At 36.6% G+C, this 26950-nt stretch overlaps 1 protein-coding gene across 1 annotated transcript in view; it reads left to right on the top strand.

Moving 5' to 3' along the window:
• The window catches only part of SYNE1 (spectrin repeat containing, nuclear envelope 1), a 250326-nt gene that overhangs the window by 202271 nt on the left and 21105 nt on the right, over positions 1-26950 (top strand). The window contains 12 exon segments of the mRNA XM_040697338.2: positions 222-388; positions 6686-6848; positions 10673-10860; positions 13437-13587; positions 16537-16719; positions 17175-17312; positions 18047-18238; positions 19085-19418; positions 22654-22796; positions 23679-23805; positions 24953-25164; positions 26662-26862. Of these exon segments, the coding sequence (XP_040553272.1) occupies positions 222-388; positions 6686-6848; positions 10673-10860; positions 13437-13587; positions 16537-16719; positions 17175-17312; positions 18047-18238; positions 19085-19418; positions 22654-22796; positions 23679-23805; positions 24953-25164; positions 26662-26862 (2199 nt within the window).

Genomic DNA, 26950 nt, shown 5'->3' with positions numbered 1-26950 from the left:
ATGCATTTACAGACGGGTTGTTTTTTTTCCGTTCTTCTGATACAGTTGTTTGTAGCTATACTCTAATATTTAAGAGGTTGTCATTTATTACTAGAAGAACAAAAACACGTTAACATTCACTGGTTTTTTTTTTTTGTTTGTTTGTTTTTTGTAGAATTACTTTAGTAGTGTAAAGCAGAATGTATTCAGTATTTATCTTCTGACTGCACTTTTCTATCCAGGATTATCAAGAGGAAATTGCTGTAGCCCAAGAGAACAAAATCCAGCTCCAGCTAATGGGAGAGCGACTTGCTAAAGCCAGCCATGAGAGTAAAGCATCAGAGATTGAGTACAAACTTGGCAAGATCAATGACAGATGGCAACATCTTCTGGATCTCATTGCAGCCAGGTAAAACAATTGTTTTGTTTCTAATTGCTACATGAAACAGATGAATGTACTGGGCATCATAGAATTAAAATATTTTTCTTGTCTGCCTTTCCATTATTAATCATGAATGGGTCTGTTCTCAGCCATCAACATAATTCTGTGAAATTTACTCTCCTGTTTGCCTATGTATCATTTCTTCATATATTATTTCTTCAAGTAAGAAGGAGATAATTCCAAACACTGTCTGCTAGAATTACACAGGATTGGTGGCAGACAGATTTAGTGAGCCTTGTTTCAATTCCATCTCATGTTAGATGAGCACTTAAATCTGGGTAGAAATGTAATAATAAAAAAAAAAATGCAGAATAATCCAAATAGTACATTTGTTGTTTTGATTTGGAATTCCAGAAGAGCATTTCCAAAAATAAGTCTGACTGATCGAGAAGATAGGCGTATGGACCGCAAATTAAAGATTCTTTATCATCAAGGCTGTTATAAAAAAAAAAAAAAAAAAAAAAAAAAAAAAAAGTAACAGCAATTTTCATAACTTAGGGAAATACAGAGCTGCTTGATGATATGTAAAAAGATCTGGCTTATTTATTTCAGTATTTTCTGCTCTGAGTCACAGTACAACATCCCTTCTGCTACAGACAGTATTTTTGGCAAGGTTTGGAAATGCATTTCATAAACTGTATATATACTCTCTATTTTACACTTCTCTGATTAAGGATATATGAATTAATAATACTTAAGCCTTGCTTGCAGCAAAAAGTTTTGCTTTGCTGTGTTATCTTCTTTTCTATACATCTATTTTCATATGATTTTACTCTGTTCCTACTCTTAAACCTGAAAGCATGCAAGTAGTAAATTTCATGTGAGCTGAAGCATTCTGGTCTTTCCACATCCTTTTATAGCAGTTCATTTTAAAGTAATGAAAGCTGTATACTTCTTGCGGAACAGTGAAGTCAGGAAGTGGTGCATTGCTGCCAAGGAGACTGCTGGTTTCAGAGGATGTGATACATCACCAGTTGTTGATCATAACAGATATTTGCTTTATTTTTATGTGTCTTTAGAAACACCCACTCTGACAATTTTTCAAATGTTATGTCCAAATCATACATTTAGGAAGTTTCTAGTGAAAAGCAATATGATATTCAGAAATTGTAAAAGGTTTCCTTAAAAGACCTGTATTGTCTATTTGGCATTAAAGATTAGCATTCCATATAGAGACAGATAAGAGTGTCATTCTTAGGGTGAGGAGAGGAAGGGTAGGTATAAACTGAGACATCCACTTAAACTTTCTCATTCTGTTATCTTGAAGCAGGATGTCAAGTCCTCGCACTAGACTAACATATGTGAAAAATTTATTTACATTTTTTTCCCAGAACTAAACCTTCAATTTAGCCTTCTTAATTAATGTGGGATATAAAGTAGATTGGGAAATGACTGGCTGGAGAGCAGCCCTACAGATGGAGATCTGGAGGTGCTGGTCAATGGTTGGCTCAGTATAAGCCAGTAGTTTGCCCTAGCAACCAGGAAGGAAAGCCATATTCTGGTATACTTTAAGCACAGCATTTACACCAGATCAAAATGATGATTCTCCCAGTTCATTTAGCATTGTTGCAGCCTCACTTGGAATACTGTGTGCAGTTCTAGGTTCTCCAGTTTAAGAAGGCCCTTATAAACATCCAGAGCTGGTTAAAAGGCTGGAAGTCAAGTCCCTTGAGGAGCAGTTAAGGACACTTGGTTTATCACACGTTGGAAAGGAAATTAAGGGATCATCTCATTGCTCTCTAAATCTTTCTGGAGTGGGGAAGTGGAGAAGGAGATGTCCATCGTTTCTCACTGGTATCTAGTGACAGAACACATGGCAGTGTCTCAGAGCTTCATCAAGGTTGGTTCAGAGTGGAAATTAGGAAAAATTTAGTTTCCAAGAGTGTAGTTAAGCACTGGAACAGGCTTTCTGGAGTGGTGGTTGGTGTTCTATACCTATCTGAGTTTAAAAGGCATGTGGATAATGCATTTAATGATTTGTTTTAACCTTGATGTTATCCCTGAAGTAAATTAAAGTTGGACTCAATGACTATTGTTGGTCTCTTTCAACTGTATCTATGCTATGCTAGTCCATTCAATCTAGCGTGCTCATTATTATCATATGCAGTTAAACATATAACCTTTTTCATTTCCAGACCTTACTGAATTGAGAAAGAAGGCAAAGTATGAATGTTGCATTGCTAACATTGGGAAGTAAATCTTGGAAAGGATTGATGCTAAGTTATGAAGATTTTGCTAGATCAGTTGTAGCTCAGACTGATATCAATTAAAACCCAGTTAACTAATTCCTACTGAACAAAAATGTTTGCATCCCCCAAAGTACTTTTAGAAGACTGACAAGTCTCTTTTGAGTGTTTTGCTATGTATCAGGGAATGTTCCTATTTAGATACTTTTCAATTGGGGTTATATCATGTAACGTGAGTTCTGGCTGTGCTCAGCCAGTAAACGCAGATTATTTTTTTCTACTGTTAAGAGTAAAACACACCTTCTTCTATTCTGGATCTTGTCAGTGTTAATAAATGCACATTTTTTTTCTCAAAACCACAGTCATACCTTGGAGCATTTTTCTTAGTGTTTTTATTAGTATAGTATGTTAATATGAGTCTGAATCTTTACTTGTTAATTTTATGCTTGATGATGAAACTACTTCATTCCTTGTAAAAGTCTTCCTTTCTCAGATTCTGTTTCCTTACTTCTTATTTCTCCATCATGGGGAGGTCTGTAACTGAAGAAAAGACAGCTACAGAAAGGCAGTTGTGTCTTTTTATCCAAAGACTTATCTTTCTGTCTTTTTAGAAAATATTCATCCTTTAAGTGGAATATGTTTGATAAGTGATCATGCTGCGCTAAGTGTTACAGATGTTAACTGCCAGCAAGTACCGTATATGCTGGTACTGTTCAGGATATGCAGGGAAGGCTTTGTTGTATATTTTTTCCCTCCCTTCCCCTTGCACTCATGATCCACATTCCTGGAGATCAAGTCTGGCACATGTTGATGAATGCGGGTTTTATTTAGAAACATGACCACTTGTCACCATTCAGGCTCATGTTATCAAGCAACGTCTGCTAACATTTGTTTGGCATGCAGTATTTTCTGTACAGTACTCAGCAGCAAAGAGAAGTTTTGTTTCTTTTCCTGCCCCCATACAAAGCACAGTGTTTGCAAGCTTTTGGAGTGGAAGTTCTTTTTAATGCTGGAAAATTTCATGGTGGTGGCAGAGGACTTGCGTGCTGTGAGGATGGCAGAGGACGGCAGTGTGGATTCAGATCTCCCAGACTGTAATTGTGATATCACAAGGCAGGCAGCTATTTTTGTTTGCTTTTAACTGATACAGTTCTTTCTGAAGTCTTGGTTTGCTGAAAAACTGGGAATGTTGATATGTGGAAATCACAGCCTTAGCTGTTTTCTGCTCAATTTGAAAATTTAACAGTGAGAACAACTTTATTTTACAGCTAGTGCCTTTGGATCTCAGATTAGGATTTTATAACTAATGCAGACTTACAATTATTACAATGTACTACAATTTCTTTGTTGCCTGGAAGAAACTGTTGACTGGTTTTACTGATGTTTTTAAATACAAGAGCGTATATACCGGAGGCAAACTACATTTGCTCACTATCTGTGTCATTGTGGCTACAGGCAAAAGGCAGAGAGGGAAAGAGGCTGTAAAGACAGGGTTTCAGACTTCACATACTTAATTTGGTCTGTCTTTGCATATTGATGAAAACACTTAAACTGCTTGTATTGCTAGAACTCAAGCTACATTTCTTTGGATTTTTGATTCAGTGTCTCTTTTTCCTTCTTCCCATTCTTTCCTACAAATTTTTCTGGGTTTGTTCAGAGTTCTATAAATTTATTCCCTGGAAGGGAAAACTGTGATCTGAAGAGCAATCATAATTGTTAATACTACTGTTGTGGTACACATTTGTACTGCCCTTTGGATTTTACATCTTTTTTAAACATAAAAATATATTTTTAATTGATTTTTTAAAACTGATTTTAATAGTGATTTTTTTCTCCCACTATTTTATAGAACAAGTGTTTCTTGAAACCTTGTCTCTGGAGTAGAAATTTTTTTCACTTGTGTTTTCTGTTGGCTTTGTACATGTTTAACTAACATGGTCTTAGTGTCTTTTTTTCATGCTGCTTTTTAAGTTTAATATTAGCAACCAGCTGTCTAACTAATGACTAATACAGTAGCTATGAGTTCTATATGATGCACTGTTACAGATTTACAAGGCTGTTCCTCTTGAGGTTTAAGTGGATTCTAAGGCTTTCTGGTTCAGGACAAGTTGAATTAGGGGCATTTGGGCTTACTTTCTGCTCCAAATTGTTCTCTCTCTCATTTTTAATGGAAAATAGAAAATTTAATAAAGTAATTGCTTAGGGAAACAGGTATTTTCATTTAAGCATATGGAAATGTGAGTATAATAAGCCAGTTCAAAGTTTCAGATGAGTTTGGCCATCGAAATTAACAGCTGAATTCTGCAGTATTTTCCTTTCTGAGAATCTTAAATACTTACGTAGCAATTATGATAGACATAGATCTATAAAACAAGTTTTAAAACAGAAATGACATGGGTCCAACACTTAGCTTTCAGTGTGAAGTCTTCATTATCAAAAATTATCTCAAATCTCTTGAAATAGCATGTGTAGTGCTGCAACAAAGCATGAGATGATTATCTGAATAATTAAGTGTTTAAACATCATCTTGTAAATGAAATCCTTGAAGGTCAAAAATTACACTTGAGTAGGCATTCCACATACTTAGATGGTTTCTAATTTGACCGTTGTCTCTAAGCAGAGCTTTTAGTTTTGTTTTCAGTCTCTCAGGCCCTCTGCCGTTAACACAGAACAGTGGGGTTGTGATCTGTTACATTTTTATAGGAGAGACACATTTTTCTTGCATACACATTATGTAATCATTTGTGCACAGGCACAGTGTTTGGTGAGCTGAAGAGCTTAGGTATCTTACCTGCTAATGTTCAGAAAGAGAATTTAGATATTCTGGACGTAAGAGTAGATTTCCAGGGTAGCTGGAGCCACTCCAGAATTCAGACAAAAATAATAATAATAATAATAATAACCTGTTGTTATTTTTTTTTTTTTCCTTTTTTTTTTCCCATATCTGACAGAGCATTAGTCCTGTTTCATCTGAATGGAACAAAGAGGGCAATTTCTGATTGGCAAAGCCTGTATCAGATGTTACAGGCAAGGTTTAAATAAAAGCCAGCATAGAAGTGAGAATATTATAACGCTTCAAGTGGGACATGTCTGTTTCACAGCTTGAGTATGGAAATGTTGGAGTAGTTTTTCTTGTATACATGTATGACGCAACTCGTTGTTCCCTTTCCCAGTCCAGCACTTATGCAATAGAACTTACACGTGGCCTTGTAGATATAAGCAGAAAATGACTGGATTTTATTCTGTTCAGACTGACAAACTGTGAGTTCAGATGGGTGATAACCAACCTTCTTTCCTATCCTAACAGCAAGGTCCAATTTGTCCAAAGCCACAAAACACTGTATGTATAGCACACATATAAAGAGAGGAAGGTGCTCCAGACATTGGTTGCTTTCCTAGTGTCTCTCCAAAGCTAAACACAGAGTTGTGGTTTAGAATCCCTGGTGATAGGGAATGGGCAGTCTTCCAGCATGATTGGGTTGTCTTCAGTTTCTTCATAGCTAGATTTTTAGATTACCCGTGTTTTTTTTTTTCAAATTGACAAAAGCCAAACATTTGACTATCTGTATGTAAGAGAGATCTAAAAAGAGAGAGGAAAAAAAAATTAATGGTCTTGTCATTTTTAAAGTCAATATTGAGATCTCACTATTTCTCTTCTGTGGGGAAAGGACATCTATAGTTGTCTCTCAGAGGTCAACGGCACCTACTGCATTAAATACAGAAACACCTGATGAATACTCTTCTGGAAAAAAATTGATCTGTTTGAATTATGGGATAGTAAGCATTTTCTTTGTGTGATGAGTCCAGAAGTTTGATTCAGCCCCATTTGGTTGGTCTGTTCCCAGCTAAAGTCATTTCTTAAAGCTTTCTGATATTGAAACACTTGAGTAGAAGAACAATGTAAACATAAAAGGGAATGTTACTCAAAATTGTTTGTGGTACATGACGGAAAACTTTGTGGCAGAAGCTGCCATCTAAGTTGCTTCTTTGAAATCCTCTTGAAACAGACGGTGTAGAACTTCTCCTTCAGGTTGTACCTTCAACATGTGCCTTTGCTCCTGTTTCTTTCTCTTTACAGGGTAAAGAAGTTGAAAGAAACCCTAGTTGCAGTGCAGCAGCTGGATAAGAACATGAGTAGCCTGAGATCTTGGCTTGCCCACATTGAGTCAGAGCTGTCCAAACCAATTGTCTATGAAACTTGTGACTCTGAGGAGATACAAAGGAAGCTAAATGAACAGCAGGTAAAATGCAAAACACTTATCAAGTGCACAGTGGTATGGGGAGAATCGAAGTAGTGTGTCCCTGGTCTGCTTTTACTCAGATTAGTGCTGAGAGAGCACGAGGTAAAAAAGTGTTCAAATATCAAGGCAAGTGGTGCTTACTGTGTCACTTATAGAGCCTTCTGCTGGCTTTGACATCGAATCTACCTGGAGCTGTTTGACATTCCCAAGAAAGGTAAGGCACCAAGAGATGTATCTTGAACAAGCTATTGCAATTGTTTTCCCTTTGGGGTTTGTCATTTTGGGTTGTTTGAGTTGTCTGTTCCAAAAAGCAAAACTGACACCTATTAGACCATGCAAATTTTGCACATGCTTCAAAAGGACTCTTCTAGCAACCTTTCTAACTTGGTTTTATTTTGCAGCTTGTTTTGAGAATCAGATTGCACGCAAAGATGCATGAACTATACACATGAATTTAAAATCAGTTGTTTTACAGCACAGAAAGCCTTTTTGCAATCCTGAAACAAAACAGTCAATATTAAAACTGGCAAAAAAATACATCAGTTTTTGGCATTACAATTGATGTTACTCCTAAGAGTGTTTACTATAACTTCTATTTACTGTTCAAATTCACTGCTACTTTACATACCTACTTCACAGATTATGGCTCTGTGCAGTAGAAGAAAATATGTGGGTGCTTCACATTCAGCTGCCCAGTGTGGTTTTGTTTAGAAGCACTTTACTGGGAAAGACTGTTCTATTGTGTTCCTGTTGGTACTTATTTAGCAGAAATACCTTTTTGGTGCCTCACTGAAGATGAGTTATATGCTCTTCTGAGTTCTTTCATGAGAGAAGAAAGAAATGTGTGGGAAGAGGAGTGCCAGAATGCTTTGGAGACAGTTAATTTATGAAGTACATAAAGTGGAATTTTGATCTTTAAAACTGAGTGTCTGGTTGAGTCCCAGGAACCTTCTCAGATCTTTTTTCTGGCTCCCCAACTGATTTGCTACATGGCTGTACAGAACTGCTTATTAATATTCTATATGCAATTTGCACAGGGTTAATAATTTATAACACACAAGTATCACTAATGAATTGTGTTTCTGAGATGGTAAAGTGTTGGGCAGGGCTAAACATTGTTATCAATTAACTAGATACTTGGATTTTTTTCTAGCATCGCTGTGCAAACATTCCACAGTTTTGTTATATCCACTCCTTATGGGACTTACTCTGGGTATGGTGACTGGTGTATCTCTGCTTTCTACTGTTTCCTTAAAATGGTTCCTGTGGAGTGACAGCATGCAGCAGTTTTCTGTGGAAGTCTGAGTGGTTTCACTGGAACTCTAAAGGGGAGAAATAGAGGTTAATTTTATACTGGGAAGATATCATGTTTGGAATCTTGGTGATTTGATTTGATAATGCTGCAGACCGTGGTCATCATTTAAAAACAAAAACAAACAAACAAACAAAAAAACAAAAGCAAACAAACAAAACATTCCAATGTATGGCAACAAGTATTTTTGTTACTAGGAGGCTACATCTTTATTCATTTTATCTTAGAAGGCCATTATGTTGGCAATTTCAAATATTTTATCCCTCTTTTTTCTTCCCTGTTAATGTTCTTTTCCATGCTTAATCTTCCACTGAGGCCATTGTCTTCCCTGCTCATACTGCTACCAATTGCTCATGTACAACATTACATTAAAAACATTATGCTGTGAAAGAGAAGGGACAAATTCCATCTCTGTAACTTCATTGTCTACTTCTCAGCATCTTCTTCAGCCAAGAAATGAGCTTTGGAGGTTGCTGGTCTGTGTAGTGAAATTAAGAGGCAATTCAAACTGGATATCCTGGGGAAGGTAGTGTAACCTCACTGCAGCATTTTCCTAGGATTGAAAGCTGTATTTCAAGAGTTACTTGTTTACTTTCTCAGTCTGCTACCACTTGAAATTGAAAAATTGTGTTTGCTTTTGTGATGATTAGAAAACCCAACCTGTATTTGGGTGACAGTGATGTGTAGAAGTAATGCTCCTTCTGTAAACTAACCAAAAGGCTAATTGTTTTCTAATAAGCATAGAAAATTTAAAAAGCTGAGAAAGAAGCTGAATCTGTGGATAAAAAAATAGCTATCACTTGCAAAAAAAGTTCTGAATGTGAATAAAAGTTTAATTCTTAGGAATCCTCAGGACCATCAGTGTGGCAGTTCTATCTACTGCTCTGTGAAAAGGAGATTGTGTTAGCTGAACTTTCTTAACCTCAAATTTCATAACTGTCTAGAGTATATGTTTCGTAATGTATCGAAAGTATTTATAGCATCCACCCTTATATAACTTTTCAGGATAGGGAGAAAGAAGAATAAGTACATTGTGATGGAGGACCATTTTCTAGGCAAGTGAGAGGACCACAACTGAAGGAGAAAATATTATGATCTTCCATTTTATGGTCTTGTGTCAGTGCTCATAAAATATCCTTTTGTTTCACAGATGAGAAGAGGGAATTAAGTTATTAATTTAAGTTACAGTAAGTTATTCATCATCACAAACAACCAAATCAGATGACTGATATGAGATAACATTGCTCCATTTCAAATGTGATGGAATTTTTATATACCACATTTAGACCTCATTTCCTGCTGGAAGGCTATTTCAGAACTTGCTTGTATTGCTTGTTGTTAGCAACATTTCTCTAGTTAGAGCTTGAGTTATGTAGGCACAATATGTTGACACTAAATCAATTTTTGTGTTTCTGCTTTTCTTTACTAGTAAAATTATAAAGAGCCCTTTACCTCCACTTAGCCTCAGGCTACCAAGTTCTTGTTCTCCTAAAGAAAATTTCCCATCTTTAATTACCCTAGCAGATATTTTCTTCACCTGAACCAAAAGTACATCTAGTATTGTAGATGCAATCTTCACTTTCTGATGTAAACACTTTAGTACTTCTTGGTCACTATTGGTATTATGTTACCTTGACCTAATTTTTCCATCTAATATTCTGATGGTGCATTTCAAATTTAGACAGAAGTTAGGGGGGGGTTCTTTTCCTTGTGCTTATCCAACAGAAATAGTCAGTTACTTTCATAGCTTGTCTCAACTTCAACCAGTAGCTCAAGACAGTACTAGAAAAGATCCTTCAGGAAGAAGCATTGTCACTAGTGTACCACAAACTGTCACAACATAGGAAACAACATAAGAAATAATAACAATCACATTTAATATGTGCTGAGACAATCAAAGTGCATTTTCTTTCTGTCCTAAATTTTCTTCTGCACTTTCATTTAAAATGCTATAAATTTTGAAAGCTGAAGGAAAATGTTCTTACTGTGTTTGACGTGTGCTGTTGCTATCACAGTGTCAGATGTGCCACCGTGGAGCTAGCTCACCTTTGTGAGTAGACTTACAAAGGGGTACCTCCATCAAACCCTGGCAATAGATATGAACAGGTTTTGGTTTTTTTTTTTGCCACACTCCTCTTACTAACTTCTGCTTTACATTCTCTGTGATAACAGTGAAGGGCTGGGAATAATTGCACCATTTATTGGTAATGTTGATTAAATGTATGTGAAAGATGTTCAGCTGAGCATGCAGTTTGTCCCAGATGATGTCTGGTCTGATATTCATAGGCTCTGAGAGAGCTGTTAATGCTGCTAGATTCTCTTAGCTTCATTGATAACATTGCATCACCACTTGTGCTGTCACAAGCACAATATCTGTTTCAGTTTGGTGGTTGCTTTTCTTTTTTTTTATGTTTGCAATTGTACTAAATTTGTTTTGAAAAAGTAGAGCAGAAATGCATCTATATTTACATGTTTTGTGATTTCTCTTAAGAATTAATTTCTTCATCTGCAGGAACTTCAGAGGGACATCGAGAAACACAGCACTGGAGTGGCATCTGTTCTCAATTTGTGTGAAGTGCTTCTTCATGACTGTGATGCCTGTGCCACAGAAACAGAGTGTGACTCTATCCAGCAGGCTACACGCAATCTGGACAGAAGGTGGAGGAACATTTGTGCAATGTCAATGGAAAGGCGACTTAAGTAAGTCTGTAATGCCGACAGTATTTCTTTCCACATGCACAAATACAGGATGGGATGTAGGTTTGTATTACTGAAAAAAAAAAAAAAAAAAAAAGATCTACAGATCAGAAAAAGAACATACATTGAATAGAAGTCAGTAATTATCATGCTGTGGAGAAAAAAAATAAGAAAGTTGCATTATTTTGTGTCATTATACAAAGTACCTATGTCTGTTACCAAATTTTGCTCACATGAGGCCTTTCATGGAATACTGTCTGATTTCACTTCATAGTTGTAATGAAAAAGAAGTTAGGGAAAATTTAGATGTAGCAATGATTTCAAAAGGTTAGAAAACATAAGCTAAGAGACAGAGTTGTAATATGTTCATGTATCCTACAACTTCTTAGACTGATGATGAAACTAATCATCTAATTAGGGTTTTCATCTACTAATTAGGGTTTTAATCTACTTAATGATCCTCAACAGTTTCTTATAGGTGAAATTTTTGATTTGGAAGAATTTCAGGTATGAACAAACCCTCATCTGAAATTTCTTAATCTGACTACCTTAGATGAGCAAGCAGGGCCAGTAATATCCATGTACCTTGGGTTTGGTGTTATTTACATGCATGACTCGCATGCTTAGACCATCTGTACACTGCATGCCCGTGGATTCCAGACATTTGTATGGAAATGCTGGATGGAAATATGACAACACAGTGGAAAAACAGAGGTCAATAGTTCTCCATTTTCATCTAGGATAGCATGGATAAATTTGATAGCCAGAAATATGTAGACTAGTTTGGGCCTATGCATTATTAATGATCAGCTCAGAGCATAAAGCATGTTCATGTAGGTATTTGAACTATATAATATTTTCTGTATTTTTTAAAGTTATTAATCTAGGTAAATTTTATGGATTTTCAGAATGCTGAGTTGAACTTTATATTGTGGGGTGTTCTTAATGTAATTAAGGAGTTATTTATTTATTTATTTTAAGCAAAGAGTTTGTTGCTTTTCTTGTCCTGCTTCACATCCAGAGATTGCTATATTTAAGTAATTTTTTATTGTTTCTATTTTAATTTGTGCTGATAATAGATTTGTAACAGTAAATTGAGCTGTAATTATTTAGAATTTTAATTTGTATAGGAACAGTTTTTCATTTGAAAGAAAAAAAATTCAAGTTCAACAACATATCATCATTAAAGTTTAAATTTTGTCTCTGAGTATTGCATGGATCAGGTTCCTCTCAGATCTACATATCTAAAATATGGGAAAATCATCTATATGCAAGAGCAGACAAAGTTCTGCTGTAATACAGCCTGTCCTCAAAAAAGATCTTATTTTGAAGTTCTTGGGATTTCACAGTCTCAACATTAAGCCAATTTGGAGACAGAGTAAAGAGCCAACCACTATTTTCACGTACTCAACTGAAGTCAAATATGAGGGCTGCTCCAAATGTAATGCCTCCTACTTTATCATATTGGCCCACAATGTCAGAGGCTGATGTTGGTGTTATGGCAGTAGATGTTGAGCCTTCCCAACAATATTCCATTACATTTTGTTGCTGTAAAACATATGGCAGCAGAGGGGCAGTCTGACAAAACAACATCTGACATGGAAGCGTGTATAAAGCCATAACGTAGAATTGAATTCCTTTGTGCAAAAAAATTGCACCCACTGACATTCGTCAACACTTGCTGAATATTTTACGGAGACCAGACAGTGGATATAAGCACAGTGAGGTAGTGAATAGTGTGTTTCAGCAGTGGCAACTGTGCTGTGAAAGACAAGCTATGTTCTGGACAGCCGTGCAGCTTTTCATGAGCGTGGCATGCAGGCTCTTGTTCATTACTGGCAAAAATGCATAGCTAATGGTGATGACTATGTTGAAAAGTAGTGTTTTGTAGCTGAGAATTTGCTCTACTGAATAGTGTTATGGTGCTCTTTGTATCTGTTATAGTTTACACGGAAATGAATAGAGTGCATTACTTTGAAATCAACCTAGGTAGAATATTTGAAAAGTTTGTATAAATTTTACCTTTTTTATGATTAAAAAAAAGAAGCTACAGTATAAATTGAGAGATAATATTTTACCACTTGTTGGTGAATGCCAAAAAAGCCACACAAGTTCATATCCCTTTGTGATGAAGAATAATGACCAAGAAATTTAAAATGTGTGCTGCAACATCTCCAGCATTCCATTAAAAAATATATATAAATAAAAAGTTGAAGGTAGTGTAGAATTTCTAATCTCTAAAAAATTGGCTTAGGTACCTACTCCGGCCTTTATTTCTGAAGTTATTTAGTGTGTGCTATTATTTTTTCCAACTCCTATTGCATGTTTATAATGTTCTTTTTTATACTGTTACCAAAATTAGATGCATTAAAAAAAACACCATCATCTTATTCCAGCTCTGTCTGGAATGAGCTGATCTTCCCTGTTGTCTGTTTATCAACCCTGCTGTCTTAGTTGGATTAAGAGCCAGTTCTTGTTTGATACAGTACTCGTTTGCTGTTGTTGATGATTATTTTAAGTGCTGTAGGTCATCTGGCCTTCAGTCTGAGCACTCACTTGGTTTCCATTATCTATTGCAGAATTGAAGAGACGTGGCGGTTATGGCAAAAGTTTTTGGATGACTACTCTAGATTTGAAGACTGGCTAAAAAACTCTGAGAGGATTGCTGCTTTCCCAAGTTCCTCTGGTGTGCTTTACACAGTTGCTAAGGAAGAACTGAAGAAATTTGAGGTGATTTATACTTGAAATTCAATATCTACTGATCACATTACAGCAGCCAGCTGGTGTTCTTCTTTCTCATACACAAATCACTCTGCAGACACTGTATTAATATAATGGAGTTTATGGTTTTGCAACTGCCCTCACTGGCAGGTTTCTAGTTGAAGGTGGAAAAACAAAATGCTAATAAGTCAATCCAGCCTCACTTGCTGTTTTTTCACCATAGTTAGATTTCTTGGCATTTTTTTCTGTAGTTCTTTAATACACTCAGTCAGTAGGTTCTCCATAGCATTCATTAATCTCCCTACAGTAAGTACATCTTCAAATGTGTGTTATATGTCCTAGCTTTTGCTTTGATTTTTATCCCTTTACTTCTTTCTGTTACACTCTGACTCCAGCCCACTGAAATCTTTTCTTGTATGATACGGAGTAAGATGTGAGATCCTTATCCTTGAAATGTATGTGCATGCAAGTATTGTTGTATGTCCACATGGTGTCCCTCATGATTTAGAAGTTGAATCTATACTTAAAAGTTGACAAGCTGTCACTTTAGTTAGTGCTTAACAGCTGGTTACATAACTCTGTCATTTCTCCTACAATGTGATGCCTTCCCTTATGTTTACAATGGGTTGTATGCCTATGTATAAAGCATACATAATCCATGCTGTTAATTGTAGGTGAAAATCACAGAATAATAGAATCAGAATAGCTTGGTCTGAAAGAGACTTTAAAGATAATCCAGTCCCAAATCCCCACCACAGGCAAGGTTGCCACCCACCAGATCAGGCTGCCCAGGGCCCCGTCCAACCTGACCTTGAATGCCTCCAGGGATGGGGCATCCATAGCTTTTCTGTACAAGCAGTGCCAGTGCCTCACCACTCTCTAAGTAAAGAATTTCTTCCTAACCTAACCTAATGCATAACCTAAATCTCCCCTATTTTAGCTTAAAGCCATTCCTCATGTCATGTCACTACACTTCCTGATAAAGAATTCATCTTCAGCTTTTCTGTAGGATCTCTTTAGGTACTGAAAGGCTGCTATAAGTCTCTGTGCAGCTTTCTCGTCTCCAGGCTGAACAACCCCAGCTCTCACAGACTTTCTGGAGGTGATCCAGCCAGATGATCTTCTGCTCAGTTTTAGAATTACGAGAATATCAGGATGGGAGAGAAAATTATTTCTGAAGAAGGAAAACAAATTGTTTAGGCAATTCTGTAAAAAGCCAGGTATTTGAAAGTATTTCCTCTGAGGAAGAAATGCAAATTTTAAATATCTGACACCAGTTAATTCTTTTTAGTTTAACGTTTAATTCAGAAACAAGCTGTGAAGCACTGATTCAAGTTTTATTATTGACATTCACATTTCTGAATGCCAGGTTCTGTTGTTAAACAGACTTCTTGATTAAGGTGATGTAGGTTACTATATATAATAAAGTTTACTTCTTGGATTGAGTACTCTGTCTCAGACTTTCTTCTCATTGTCGCTTTACTTGGCGGTCAGGATCTAAGTCTCTTGTTTAACAAGCCATCCTATGAGAAATAGTATCAAAATATCTTGGCTGTCTTTGATTTTCACAGCTGACTTGATATTATCCAAAGTCTGTTTCACTGACCCTCAGTTTTTATGGTGACCTTCTGTCTCCTGCAGACTTGTGGAATTTTTACTGTCTACAGAGTGTCAATGGGAACTAGCTGCAAAGTGAAGTTTAGCTGCGTTTCTAGAAGTTTCTAGAAAACTGTTTTCCTTACATTTGGGTTCTTTCTCCTTTTTCTTTTCCCTTCTCTTCTTTATTTGTTTTCTTCCACTACCAAAATGGAAGAATGGAAAAGGCAACAGCTGCAGTGTTCAAAATTTAGTGGAATTCAGCAAATTTACTGTAAACTGAGCAACCAATAAATAATAAGCAATTTTCTGCTTTAGCTGAGAATATTTTTCTATCTTTATTTTCCCCACTGTATCCTCAGTTGAATCAGTTGAATTAAAAAGCAAACAAACAAAAAAGCAGCAAACAGTCTAATCCTGCTGCAATTCAATTCCTGAGCACCGAGATCAGAGCTGACTGTCACTTAATGAACAATACAAAGTCCAACTGCTTCCTCTGCAGTTGTTTCCTGAGAAATGAAAAGAGGTTATAGGGTGGAAGGCAACAGATGAATTCTTGTGTATCTGAACTTTGTAGGCATAGCAAACAAATGCACTGTTGTTCTTTTTCTGGACAAGTCTTGGTAACAGGTGAAGCAACAACTGCATGCTTGTGGATTGCATGATCCTAATAAATACAGTCATATTTATGCCTCTGCTATGAAAATGTTCTCCTTGTACAATTCTAAGTGAATTCAGTTCTGCTGAGCATTTTGTTCCAATTATAAACCCATCTGATGCTTGTTGGTTGTCTCCTACTCAATTAGTAGTGTCTTAAACGGAATAGTTTTATTGAGAAGACGGTATGGGCTATGACATTTTTTCTTTTTTCAAACCTACTTCTTAATCTCTGTCTCTTGTCTTATCATAAAAATGTGCTTACGTCTTTTTAGCTTTAGTATGGAGAGTATATATTGTTGAGGATGAAATCCTGTGTTAGCTGTTTTTAATGAAATTTTCTCTACAGAAGTATGTTATCCATCACACTTCTCTAGTCCTTAGTAAGGGTAATGTCCAGTTTTGGAAAAGACTGTTTATTTGCACTGTAAACAACACTGGAGAGCAAGTTTGTGATACTGCAATGGAAGCAAAAAATTGTTCACTTGTTTTCAAGAGAAATATGGTGAAGTAGTCTGTAACTTTAAGTTTTCCTTTACTTGATTTTCTCTTTATGACAATGGTAGAGGACATTTTTTTGAAACATGATTAATAATTTTTGAAGAGATTAATTCAATCAACTCATTACATGGTGTTTTCTCTAACATGCTTGGTGGTAGCAATTCAAAACACAAAGCTGGTGGTGACTTATACATTCTTCTTTAGGCCTTCCAGAGACAGGTGCATGAAAGCCTCACTCAGCTGGAACTGATTAACAAACAATATCGCCGACTGGCCCGGGAGAATCGCACTGATTCTGACTGCAGCCTCAAGCAGATGGTCCATGAGGGGAACCAGAGATGGGACAATTTACAAAAGCGAGTTACCTCCATCCTGCGCAGGCTAAAAGTAGTTTTTCTGTTCTTAAGCTTTCACTACTGTCCTTATGAATTAAGGGTGCTCCAGAAGCTTCCAGATAAATGCATTTGCTGAGTTTTTGAGGGGATTTCTACCTTTGGAAGAGGAAGGGAACTTAGTGTTCTTTGATTACTTCAAAGAGAACTGTAGTCTATAGGCAAATGCTTGATGCCCTCAAATACCATTTCCTTCTTAGTAGTTAACTTTCATACATCTGCTAATTGTGGATGAAGGTGGTATTACTGAAGCAAAAACCCTAGAAATCATGTAGGAAAAAGGTGTATGGATTTAGTGTTAAGTTTGAAGGGCATGAAAATTGTTTCTCTGGAGAAGTACTCTTGCTGTTTTTTGTTGCTGTTATTATTTGTTGTTAAACAGCTTATTGGTGGTTTCTGGGGTCCTTTTAGTCATTTCACACCACTCCATTTCCCATTCCCCCTTCCCAGCATTTTATTGGCCAGCGTGAGGAGTTTGAGACAGCACGTGATAGTATCCTGGTATGGCTAACAGAGATGGACCTGCAGCTGACAAACATAGAGCATTTCTCAGAGTGTGATGTCCAAGCAAAGATAAAGCAACTTAAGGTAAAGAATAATGGAATGGAGAGAGGAGGAGGGAAGAGAAAATGAATATAAACATTGATGGAGGGGTAAAATAATATTAATAAACGTTATGCCAAAGAACAGGGTGATACAGCTTGATTGTTGCAGACTGCCTTCATCTTCATAAGTTCTGGAATATGTCAGGTTTCAATACAGACTTTTCTGCCAGAGTAAAAGATCTTTCAGGAGTGAAAAATTATCAGAAAAATAAGGGTGATAGTTCTCTAATTAAAGGAGGAAATGTCAATGAAAATAATGGCATATCTCCACTATTGCTAACGCCTAACAATTACTACATTTTTCCACCATTTCTGCACCAAAAAACATGTGTTATTTGGTGTAAAAAAATAAATAAATAAAAGCTAACAGGGCTCATATTGTGTTATTCAAAATTCCATTATGTTAGCTTTAGAATCTGTGTCCATTTTAGACATTTGGTTACAGGCATTGGTTGTTTAGAGAAGAGCATTCTTTCCAAATACAACAAGAGAGAAATGAGTTGGTTAACCATGAAGTATCATTGTTTTTGACAAGAGAGGCTGTGGAATGCTAAATTTAATTTCTCATGCCATAATATTTGGAATCATTTCTGTTTGTTACCCACACCATTCTCACTGAAGAAAAAAAAAAAAAACTTCTAAGACTTGCATCCTTAGTATCTTAGGTTGCGTTAATGTAGATTTCATTGATAAAGTCTGGATTTTTCTTTTATAAAGGCTTTCCAGCAAGAAATTTCACTGAACAACAACAAAATTCAGCAGATAATTGTTCAGGGTGAGCAACTCATTGAGAAAAGTGAACCCATGGATGCAGCTGTCATTGAAGAAGAGCTAGATGAGTTACGTCGTTACTGTCAGGAGGTCTTTGGACGTGTGGAGCGCTATCACAAGAAACTGATCCGTCTTCCTGTGTGTATACTTACATATGTATTTGTTTTATTGCCATTTTACAATGTGAGAACAAGAAGAGGGAAACATGTTGAAGTGAACTAACATGTAACTTTCCCCAACATCTTGTTGTTTTAATCTTGTTACAACTCTAACCAACTGCCTCTCTTCATTGAATGCTATCTTTGTCCTATTTAGACAGCAAATAAATTTAATAGGTCTGGATTTTTTGTAAATCATCAAGAAAATTAATGCAAACTGGAAATTCATAAAGCTTTGCTAATATATAATTTCATTGGCAGCTCATTAAGTTCTGTTTCATTCAAAATAATAATAATAATAATGATAAAGAGATTCTCTCCATACAGTACAGACAGAAATTTGTCTCCAGAGCTGAATAAAGAGATGAAAAAGTGAGAGCAAAATTACTTTTGATAACTCAAGTCCAACTGAAAAAAAAAGAACAAAACCTAGGTTTTCCAAAATATGAAAGAATATAATGAGAACCCCGATCACGTCAAAGGTCACCTACATTTCCTATGATTCGATTCCAAAGTTTTCTTTAACTTGATGTCTGCATTACAGAGGCATCAGTAAAAAGTCTGGAGACATTTTCTTGATGTGAGACTTTGTGGTGCCACATGTAATTAAAATGAGCAGGCATGCCGAACTTCCTTGTTCTATTTTTTTATTGACCTAAAAATAATGAAGGAGGAGTGAAAAAGGATGCAAATGGAAACACCATCATTTGGCTATTACCTAATGCCACTTTATATTTATGTTTTATATTTACACTACCCAGGCTGACTATGCAGTGAGTGTTTCTGCATGTTGCGTTGATTGTTTTTGTTCGTGTTGTTCTTCTAGCTGACAGATGATGAACATGAGCTGTCTGACAGAGAGGTGGATCTCGATGAATCAGCAGATCTCTCTGACATACACTGGCATGACAAGTCTGCAGACAGTGTTCTCTCCCCACATCCTTCTTCCAACCTTTCACTGCCTCTTGCACAGCCAGTGAGAAGTGAACGATCAGGGCGGGATACCCCTGCAAGTGTGGACTCTATCCCTCTGGAGTGGGATCATGATTATGACCTTAGCAGAGACCTGGAGACAGCTGTTTCACGGGCGCTGCACTCTGAGGAAGAAGATGGAGAACAAGAGAAGGATTTCTATCTGAGAGGAGCAGCTAGTATAGCAGGTATGGTGGCAAATTGTGTGTCCCCTCTCAGTAAAAAGGAGTGGATGTTACATTGTGTGGCTGCTTGGCCAAGATGCTCATAGAAAGTATTTTAAATGGCCCCTGAAGATCTTAAATAGCTTTCCTGAAGTGATCCCAGTGGCCTTCTGGCCTTAGACACAGTGCTGGAAATTCCTGAATGACTACAGCCTTGGAAAATTGCAAAGGTTTATGTGATATGACAGAGAATTGGCTGTGTCTCTGTGCCTGAAGCCTGCCAGATGGAATATGTCATCTGTAACAGCAATGCATCATAACTTATTCTGACTAGAAGAAGCTATACTGGCAAGAGGTGCAGAAATAACTGCTGAAGAAATGCTGGGGAAGAGATCCACAGCTCAAGCCGTGAGGTTCTTAAGTAAATCTTAACTTGGTCCATATTCCAGCAAGACTCCAACAACTGAGTTTAGCCTGAGGTGAGATCTCAGTTCCTGCTCTCCTGCAAAGCTGGAAATCCCTTCTATGTATATATAGTTTGTATTATAAATCTTAATGCATGAAAGTTACCAAATGCAGCCAACCATGAGGGAAAACTTAATGTTATATTACACTCTGATCTTGTGGCTCTTTTGCTTTCCAGGTCATTGCTCAGAAAAAGAGTTAGGTTTCCCTGGATATTAAGACACTCTTTAGCAGGCTCCCTGCATTTGTCTTCGTCGTTTTTCCTTCTCCAGAAAGGATATGTGCTATTGGAACCGTTTATATACTCCATACCATGAAAAAGACTCCTGCTATGAGGACATGGCCATTGCTGAGCTGTCAATTTAGACTGTGCTTTTGTTTTTTCAGATGTAGAGATCCCTGAAACTCTTGAGGCCTATGTAACACTTACAGAAAACGCACTCAAAAATACTTCTGGTAGGCATCAAAAAGTACTAAGCAGAGCCAGGTGCAAATACTACAGTGCACAAGCATAACATCTCTCTCCTTTTATTGCATCTTTTATATTTTTCACAACTTACAACATAAATATTTCTTACGTGGCAACACTGGCATGTTAATGTAGAACTATCCTGCTTTACTGCTGTGATTAAAGGCATTATTAGGTGCACGGACAAAACAATGATATTTAAACTATTTGCCCTCCCATGCTGGCTAATAAGATAAAGCAGATCAGTAATTTACACATATTGGTATTTATTCGCTGAAGTCCTTCAACAGGAGTCAGTGCTTTGTCTATCAGAGAAGTGTGATTTCTGCAAAATTTAAAGCATAAGAAAAAGATACAGTTAGGGAATGAAACCTAATTGTTTAGTTTTGCCCATTTTTACTTTTTTATATAAAACCACAGTTTGAATTATTACTTATGTATAAAGTTTTAGGCTAGTTGTCGTTTCATTTTATTACAATGCTGAGGTGATGTACTGTCCTCCAGTGTCTTTATCTTAGTCTTTTATATTGGAAGACAGATTGTTTTCAATTTGCATTTTTGTACAAGATTGAACCTACTATTTCACTTGTTAGGTAACTCTCACACAGATTAGATACATTTACAAACACTTTATTTCATGATTCCACATACTGCAAATTTGAAATGTCAGACATTTTTAAATCTCACTGTCCTTGGAACGCACCTCAGGTTCACTGTCTGTTTTAATTTTTTTCCCCAGATAGTGAAATAATTCTGTGACTGGTTAACAGTATAGATACAAAAATGTGTGTAGTCTCATGACCTGTGAAAATTTTGAAAGTAATATGAGGAAAAACAATATTCAGCAGTTTGTTCTATCTACATAGGTTGCTACAAAAGTAATGTTTTCTGTATATTTCCTTAGAAACTACAAGTGATACAAAGAGCACAAGGACACTATTTGATAGAGTATATTTTCAGCTACAAAAAACTACTTTTCAATATAATCACCATCACTACCCAATTCACATGAATAAGCTTATCGAGATGCTCTTCATTTCATGGTGTGAAAGCTGTGCATGGCCATCTGAAATGTGGCTTGTCTTTTGCATCACTGTTGGAAGGCACCACCCCACCCAGCACCTCACTGCGCTCACATCCACTGTTTGGTCTTCAACAATACTCAGCAAGTGTTGATGAATGACATTGGGTGCATATTTTTTTCTGCATGGAGGGTCTCAATGACACCCCTTTGCTTCATCCATACTTCCATATCAGACACAGTTTGTCAGCCTGCCCTTCTGCTGCTGTCTGTCACATGGCAACAGAATGAACTGGAATATTGTCAGGAAGGTTCATCTTCTACTGCCGTACCACCATCTGCCTCTGATGTCATGTTCCAACATAATAAAAATGGAGGCATTACTTTTGGAGCACACCTTGTATTTAGCGGAGTGACATTTTATATGAAAAAAAGGTTTAACTGTCTTAGAGGCTCAGAATTCTGTAATTAGCTGGGCAGAAGGCTTCTTTTCTCTGTGTGTGCCTTCGAACTTGTTTTCATAAACTAATTGAGATCATCTTTGTAAACAAATGGAAATTAGTCACAGTGATAGAATATGGATAAGAGGAATCTCACATGGTCCTCTAGGCTGCAGACTGCTTCAGTCAGAATTGGCCATATCTGATTCATATCACAAAATTCATTTGATCTCTACATAGAAAATTCAAGTTAGTCCTATTTCAGAAACATTGGTGTGTGTTCCAAATAACCTGGTAGAACAGCACAATTTTTCAGCTGTATTAAGCATTTCTGTCAAAGATTGGGGGAGAAAAAAATGCTGCTTAATATAGTAGTTTTGATCATTTGTGGACTACTTACTGTGGCCATCCAAAAAATCCAGTCATTTCTGGATCTTGAGAGCACAGTTAAAGCAATATGAAAGCAGTTAAACAGCACAGTTAAAGCAATATCCTTTATGTATCAGTTTTAGTCTTAGAAATTGTATATACTTTGCCTTCCAGACTGGTGAGGGACTCTGAGGGAAATTGTCCTGTCAGAATATTTTGCAAGCCTGCTTGAAACTGAACTCTTTCTACATATGCTTATGGAAACCACATTCACTTGTACAATGCTCTGTCCTAGGAAGATTGCTAACCATGCTCTAATGGAACTAGTAATCCTTTTGCTTTGACACTGTATCTCTCATGCAGTTGCAGTCCTGTTTCTCCTTTACTATCTATCTAATATTCCTGATGTTTACTCTGCTTGGGCAAAAAGTAGAGAAAAGTTCTGTACAATTTGGATGGCAATCACTCTTTTTTGTTGTTTGGTTTTTGATACAGGAGAACCTGGTTCCCTAGAAGCACATATACGACAGCTGGACAAAGCCTTAGACACCAGTCGTTTCCAAATACAGCAAACAGAAAACATCATCCGCAGCAAAACACCTACAGGACCAGAGCTGGATGCCACTTATAAAGGATATGTACGTGTGCTTGCATCCCATCACATGCTGACATTACTAAAAATCTCTATTCTTAGTTACAGTTCAGTATATTGGAACACAAATCAAATAAGCACTCCAAGTTTAGATTTGCTGTTGAAAGAAATGTAGCTGTTTCAACATAGCAATTAGATATTACTGCTTCTCAGACTTATGTTTACTACTCGTGACCACATGCTTTGTTGTTTACATTATTAGAGTTTTACAATAGTGTAAGTTTACAGGAACATGACTCCAGGGAATTTATTTTAATATGATGTTTTTATTTAAATGTCCTAAACTAATTTCTTACACGTGTGATATTATCCATTTAATGTTGGTATCCTTATTTAAAATTCCTCCACTTTTAAGAGCAAGTTTTATAGTTTGAGGCCCAATATTCATCTTGATCCAAAATAATAAATATGCATCATGTTGCATATATGGAATCTATGACTGAAAACCTTTCTCAGAGAGGTTTTCTAGAAGAAAAACCTCTCCATAAATTATTCAGACCACTTTGCTTCTGGCAGAATTGAAAGACTAGGTGCTTGGATGCATAGTAATATTTCCATATGGATGTTTATTTTCTTAATCATATCTTCTGATGTCTTAACATTTATAATTAATGTCACCTGCAGTCCTCCAGCGTTACTTGGCACAGAGACGCTGAGTTGTTTCTAATTCTTCTGAACTTATACATAAACTCTTCAAATTTCCATATAGGTCTCTTTGCTACTGCCAGGACAGATTGTCAAAGTAATAGATTTTTCTCTTCACACCTTGACCTACTTGCTGAAAATTTTGGAAGTTGCATTGCAGTTTGCATTTTCCTTGCAACTGATGCACATTCAGATGGGATTTTTTGTTTGTTTCTTAACACAGATGAAGCTACTAGGTGAGTGCAGTGGAAGCATAGACTCGGTAAAAAGGCTTGGGTATAAACTCAAAGAGGAAGAGGAAAAATTATCTGGACTTATTAATCTGAACAGTACTGAAACACAAACAGCTGGTAAGTAACATTCAGTTCTCTGATGGAAAGCAATTACGAGAAACAGCAAACATATGCAGTGTTTTTTTCTGAAGTAGGGCTTGGTATTACATAACTATCTGTTACCATGTTCTGTTTAATATCTCTTAGAATTAAGTAGGGATAGTAAGTATTACTTTTATACATCATATGAAGACATTATGTGTGTGCAAGTGCATTTTAAGAACCCTTTCCTGTAATGAGATGTAGCCATAGTCCTTTAGGAAAGTCCCTGAAGATGCAGTGCATTTTTATTGAGTGTTCTCTTTTGAAAAATGGTTGCTTATGTTGCCCTGCGAAACATGTAAGTCATCATTCGCTTCTTCTAGTATTACTTTCCACTTTTTATTGTATTAACTGTCAACAATACAGAAATTTATTTTTATCTGGTAAAAATAATTATATAAAATTATGGATTTTTTTACAGAGGCTGTGAAAGCAATGCCTCAGTTCTCAATTTGGCATGATATGCTATTCATGCAGTCTATTTATTTTTAATTAATATTATTTTTAATTTTAAGTTGATGGTATGACAGAACTTATCCTACTCTGCTAAAAATATCCAGTACATCAGATGTAGCTTAAGAAAATATGAAGATATGAGAATATTAAATTGTGAGAGTTAGAAATACTAGTGAAAATGATAATAAGTATTTGGCTAGTTAGATGTGTTCAGATCCTAACTTGTTTGCATTTATACTGATTTATTATATCCATATACTAGCATAACCCAGTGAGAGGTTGTGTCCCTGCTTATTGCAGGGAAGTTGGAACTAGATGATCTTAAAGGTCCCTTCCAACCCACACCATTCTATGATTTGTTCATTCTATAATAACCCATGACACTTGTATATATTTACTTAATTCTGTAAAGTCATGAAGTATTGATGTTAGAAAGTGGTAAAATTTCTTGCTGCCCAGTCACTCATCAAGACTTCTCATTCTTTCTCTCCAACATTATGTTTTTCAACCTAACTTAGTTTTCAATGTGGTGTTTGGTGGATTAAAGTTTTGGCAGGTTTGTGGAACATTTTTTATACTGTGCAGTGCTCAAGTGACACAATTGCTTGCGTGGCAAATGTGTTGGTTTTTTTTTCACTTTTGTTGAATTTGGAGTTTATCATTCCAGGTGTAATTGACCGATGGGAATTAATCCAGGCTCAAGCTCTAAGCAAGGAGCTAAGGATGAAGCAGAACCTTCAGCAATGGCAGCAGTTCAATTCCGACCTTAACAGCATTTGGGCTTGGTTAGGAGAAACAGAGGAAGAACTGGAGAAGCTCCGCCGCCTTGATCTCAGTACTGACATACAAACTATTGAGCTCAGGATTAGAAAATTGAAAGTGAGTTCTGTTTTTCTTTTCCATTATTTACTTTGTAAACAGACCTGAATGCAACGTACATGGTAGTGAGGTTACTGATAGTTGCAGCTGGAATGCTCCATTTTTTACGTAGCTGATGACTGAAGTAAGTAATTTCAGTGTGATTTTATGAATAACCTTTTGGCAGAAAAATGTGCCAGTGGAATTTAGTATTTAATCCAAATGAATTTTTGAAATAGTAATTCTGTGGCTATTCTCTAATTCCAGAATGCATGGATAATTGATGCAGTTATCTAAGCTGATGAAAGGAAAATAAAGCCAAGTTAAATAACATCTCTTCTATTCAAGCTGGCAACGAAATAGCTATTTTCAAATAAATGCCGCTTTGGGACATGTTTTGTGTGGAGGAAGGAGAGAGTGCCAAACGAGCTCTACCCTTACTCACTGGTATCACCCAATATAGCTTAAGGAAAAAAATGGTCTCACTTTGAAAGATTCTTGTTTCTTCTTCAATGTTCTCAGATGCATCCAGATCTGAATATTGCCTTTATGATCTCTTCTGGATGTTTTGCAGCTGTACAGATCTGTAAATGTGGTGCTCCACAGCTTCCCGTTCAGTTATTAGCATCTCGTAAGCTTGGGCACAAAAATGTTGGGCCAGTGTCAAAATGTACTGTAATCCATGCTAGGAATGAGGTGGAAAGACGGTAAAGACTGTTTCCAACGGTGATCCATTTAAAGCATATTAATGCTGATCTTCACTGCAGTCCAAATATAGCTGCCATAAGTACTACAGAGGTCACTGTGACATGGGGCTTTCAAGTAAATGCTGTAAACTAGGTGGAAAAGGGGACATTTCATAAGAATCCTGTTCTTATCTCACCCGCTTTTGGAAAGCCCATTAGTGCCCTCCAGACCAAAAGAGGTGGGGTTTCTTTTGTGGCTTCCAATGTAAACAAATCAGTTTTTATACATGTTCTGCTTCTATAAATTGGAGTAAGTTGTTTATACTCCTTGTATGTTTTCCTTTCCCTCAGTAAAAGCTTTTATTTTAAAACACTGCTGACAGCAGTTTCCACTTGAAAACATGTTGGGTTTTTTTGTTTATCAGCAAAACTGAGAAGTGAGGGCAAAAGTTTTATTGCCAGCAGGAGTACAATTGTCTTACAACTCCTTCAATTTTCTTGGGCCCTCCCTGTCTAAAATATCTGAAGTATGTGCCAGATCTTCAGAATTCAACTATGACTTCAGCCTTTTAAAAGTTTAATTGGCTTGTTCTAGTTTATGCTCACAGTAAAATTTTAGTAGATGTTCAACATTGAATATTTTCAGAGTCACAGAGTGAGTACAGAAATCCCATACACAGAGCAAAGGAGACTGTTACAGTAAGATGCATTATACAGTTGCAGAAGGCAAACATTTACATTCTTTTTGTACCTTCTCTACTTGATTTTTCTGAAAGCTGCATGTTTTACTAACCTCTTTCTTCATCCTATCCCCCTATTTCTTATCATTAAGGAGCTGCAGAAGGCAATTGATAACCGGAAAGCTATCATCTTATCCATCAACCTGTGCAGCTCAGAATTTACTCAGTCTGACAGTGAAGAAAGCAAGAAGCTCCAAGAGCGCCTGTCTCAGATGAACATCTGCTGGGATCACGTATGCAGTATGATCGAAGAGTGGCGCTGCTCACTGCAAGATGCATTAATGCAGTGCCAGGTCTGTATTGTGTCTATTTAAATTGTCAGCATCTAAGGTATCAAAGATGCAAACCATATAGTTATCTGATGTGTTTATTGTCCAATCT

The sequence above is a fragment of the Gallus gallus genome, chromosome 3 (assembly GCF_016699485.2).
Source record: "Gallus gallus isolate bGalGal1 chromosome 3, bGalGal1.mat.broiler.GRCg7b, whole genome shotgun sequence".
NCBI lineage: Eukaryota > Metazoa > Chordata > Aves > Galliformes > Phasianidae > Gallus > Gallus gallus.
The sequence above is the reverse complement of the archived record's forward strand: the minus strand, read 5'-3'. Positions and strand labels throughout refer to the sequence as shown.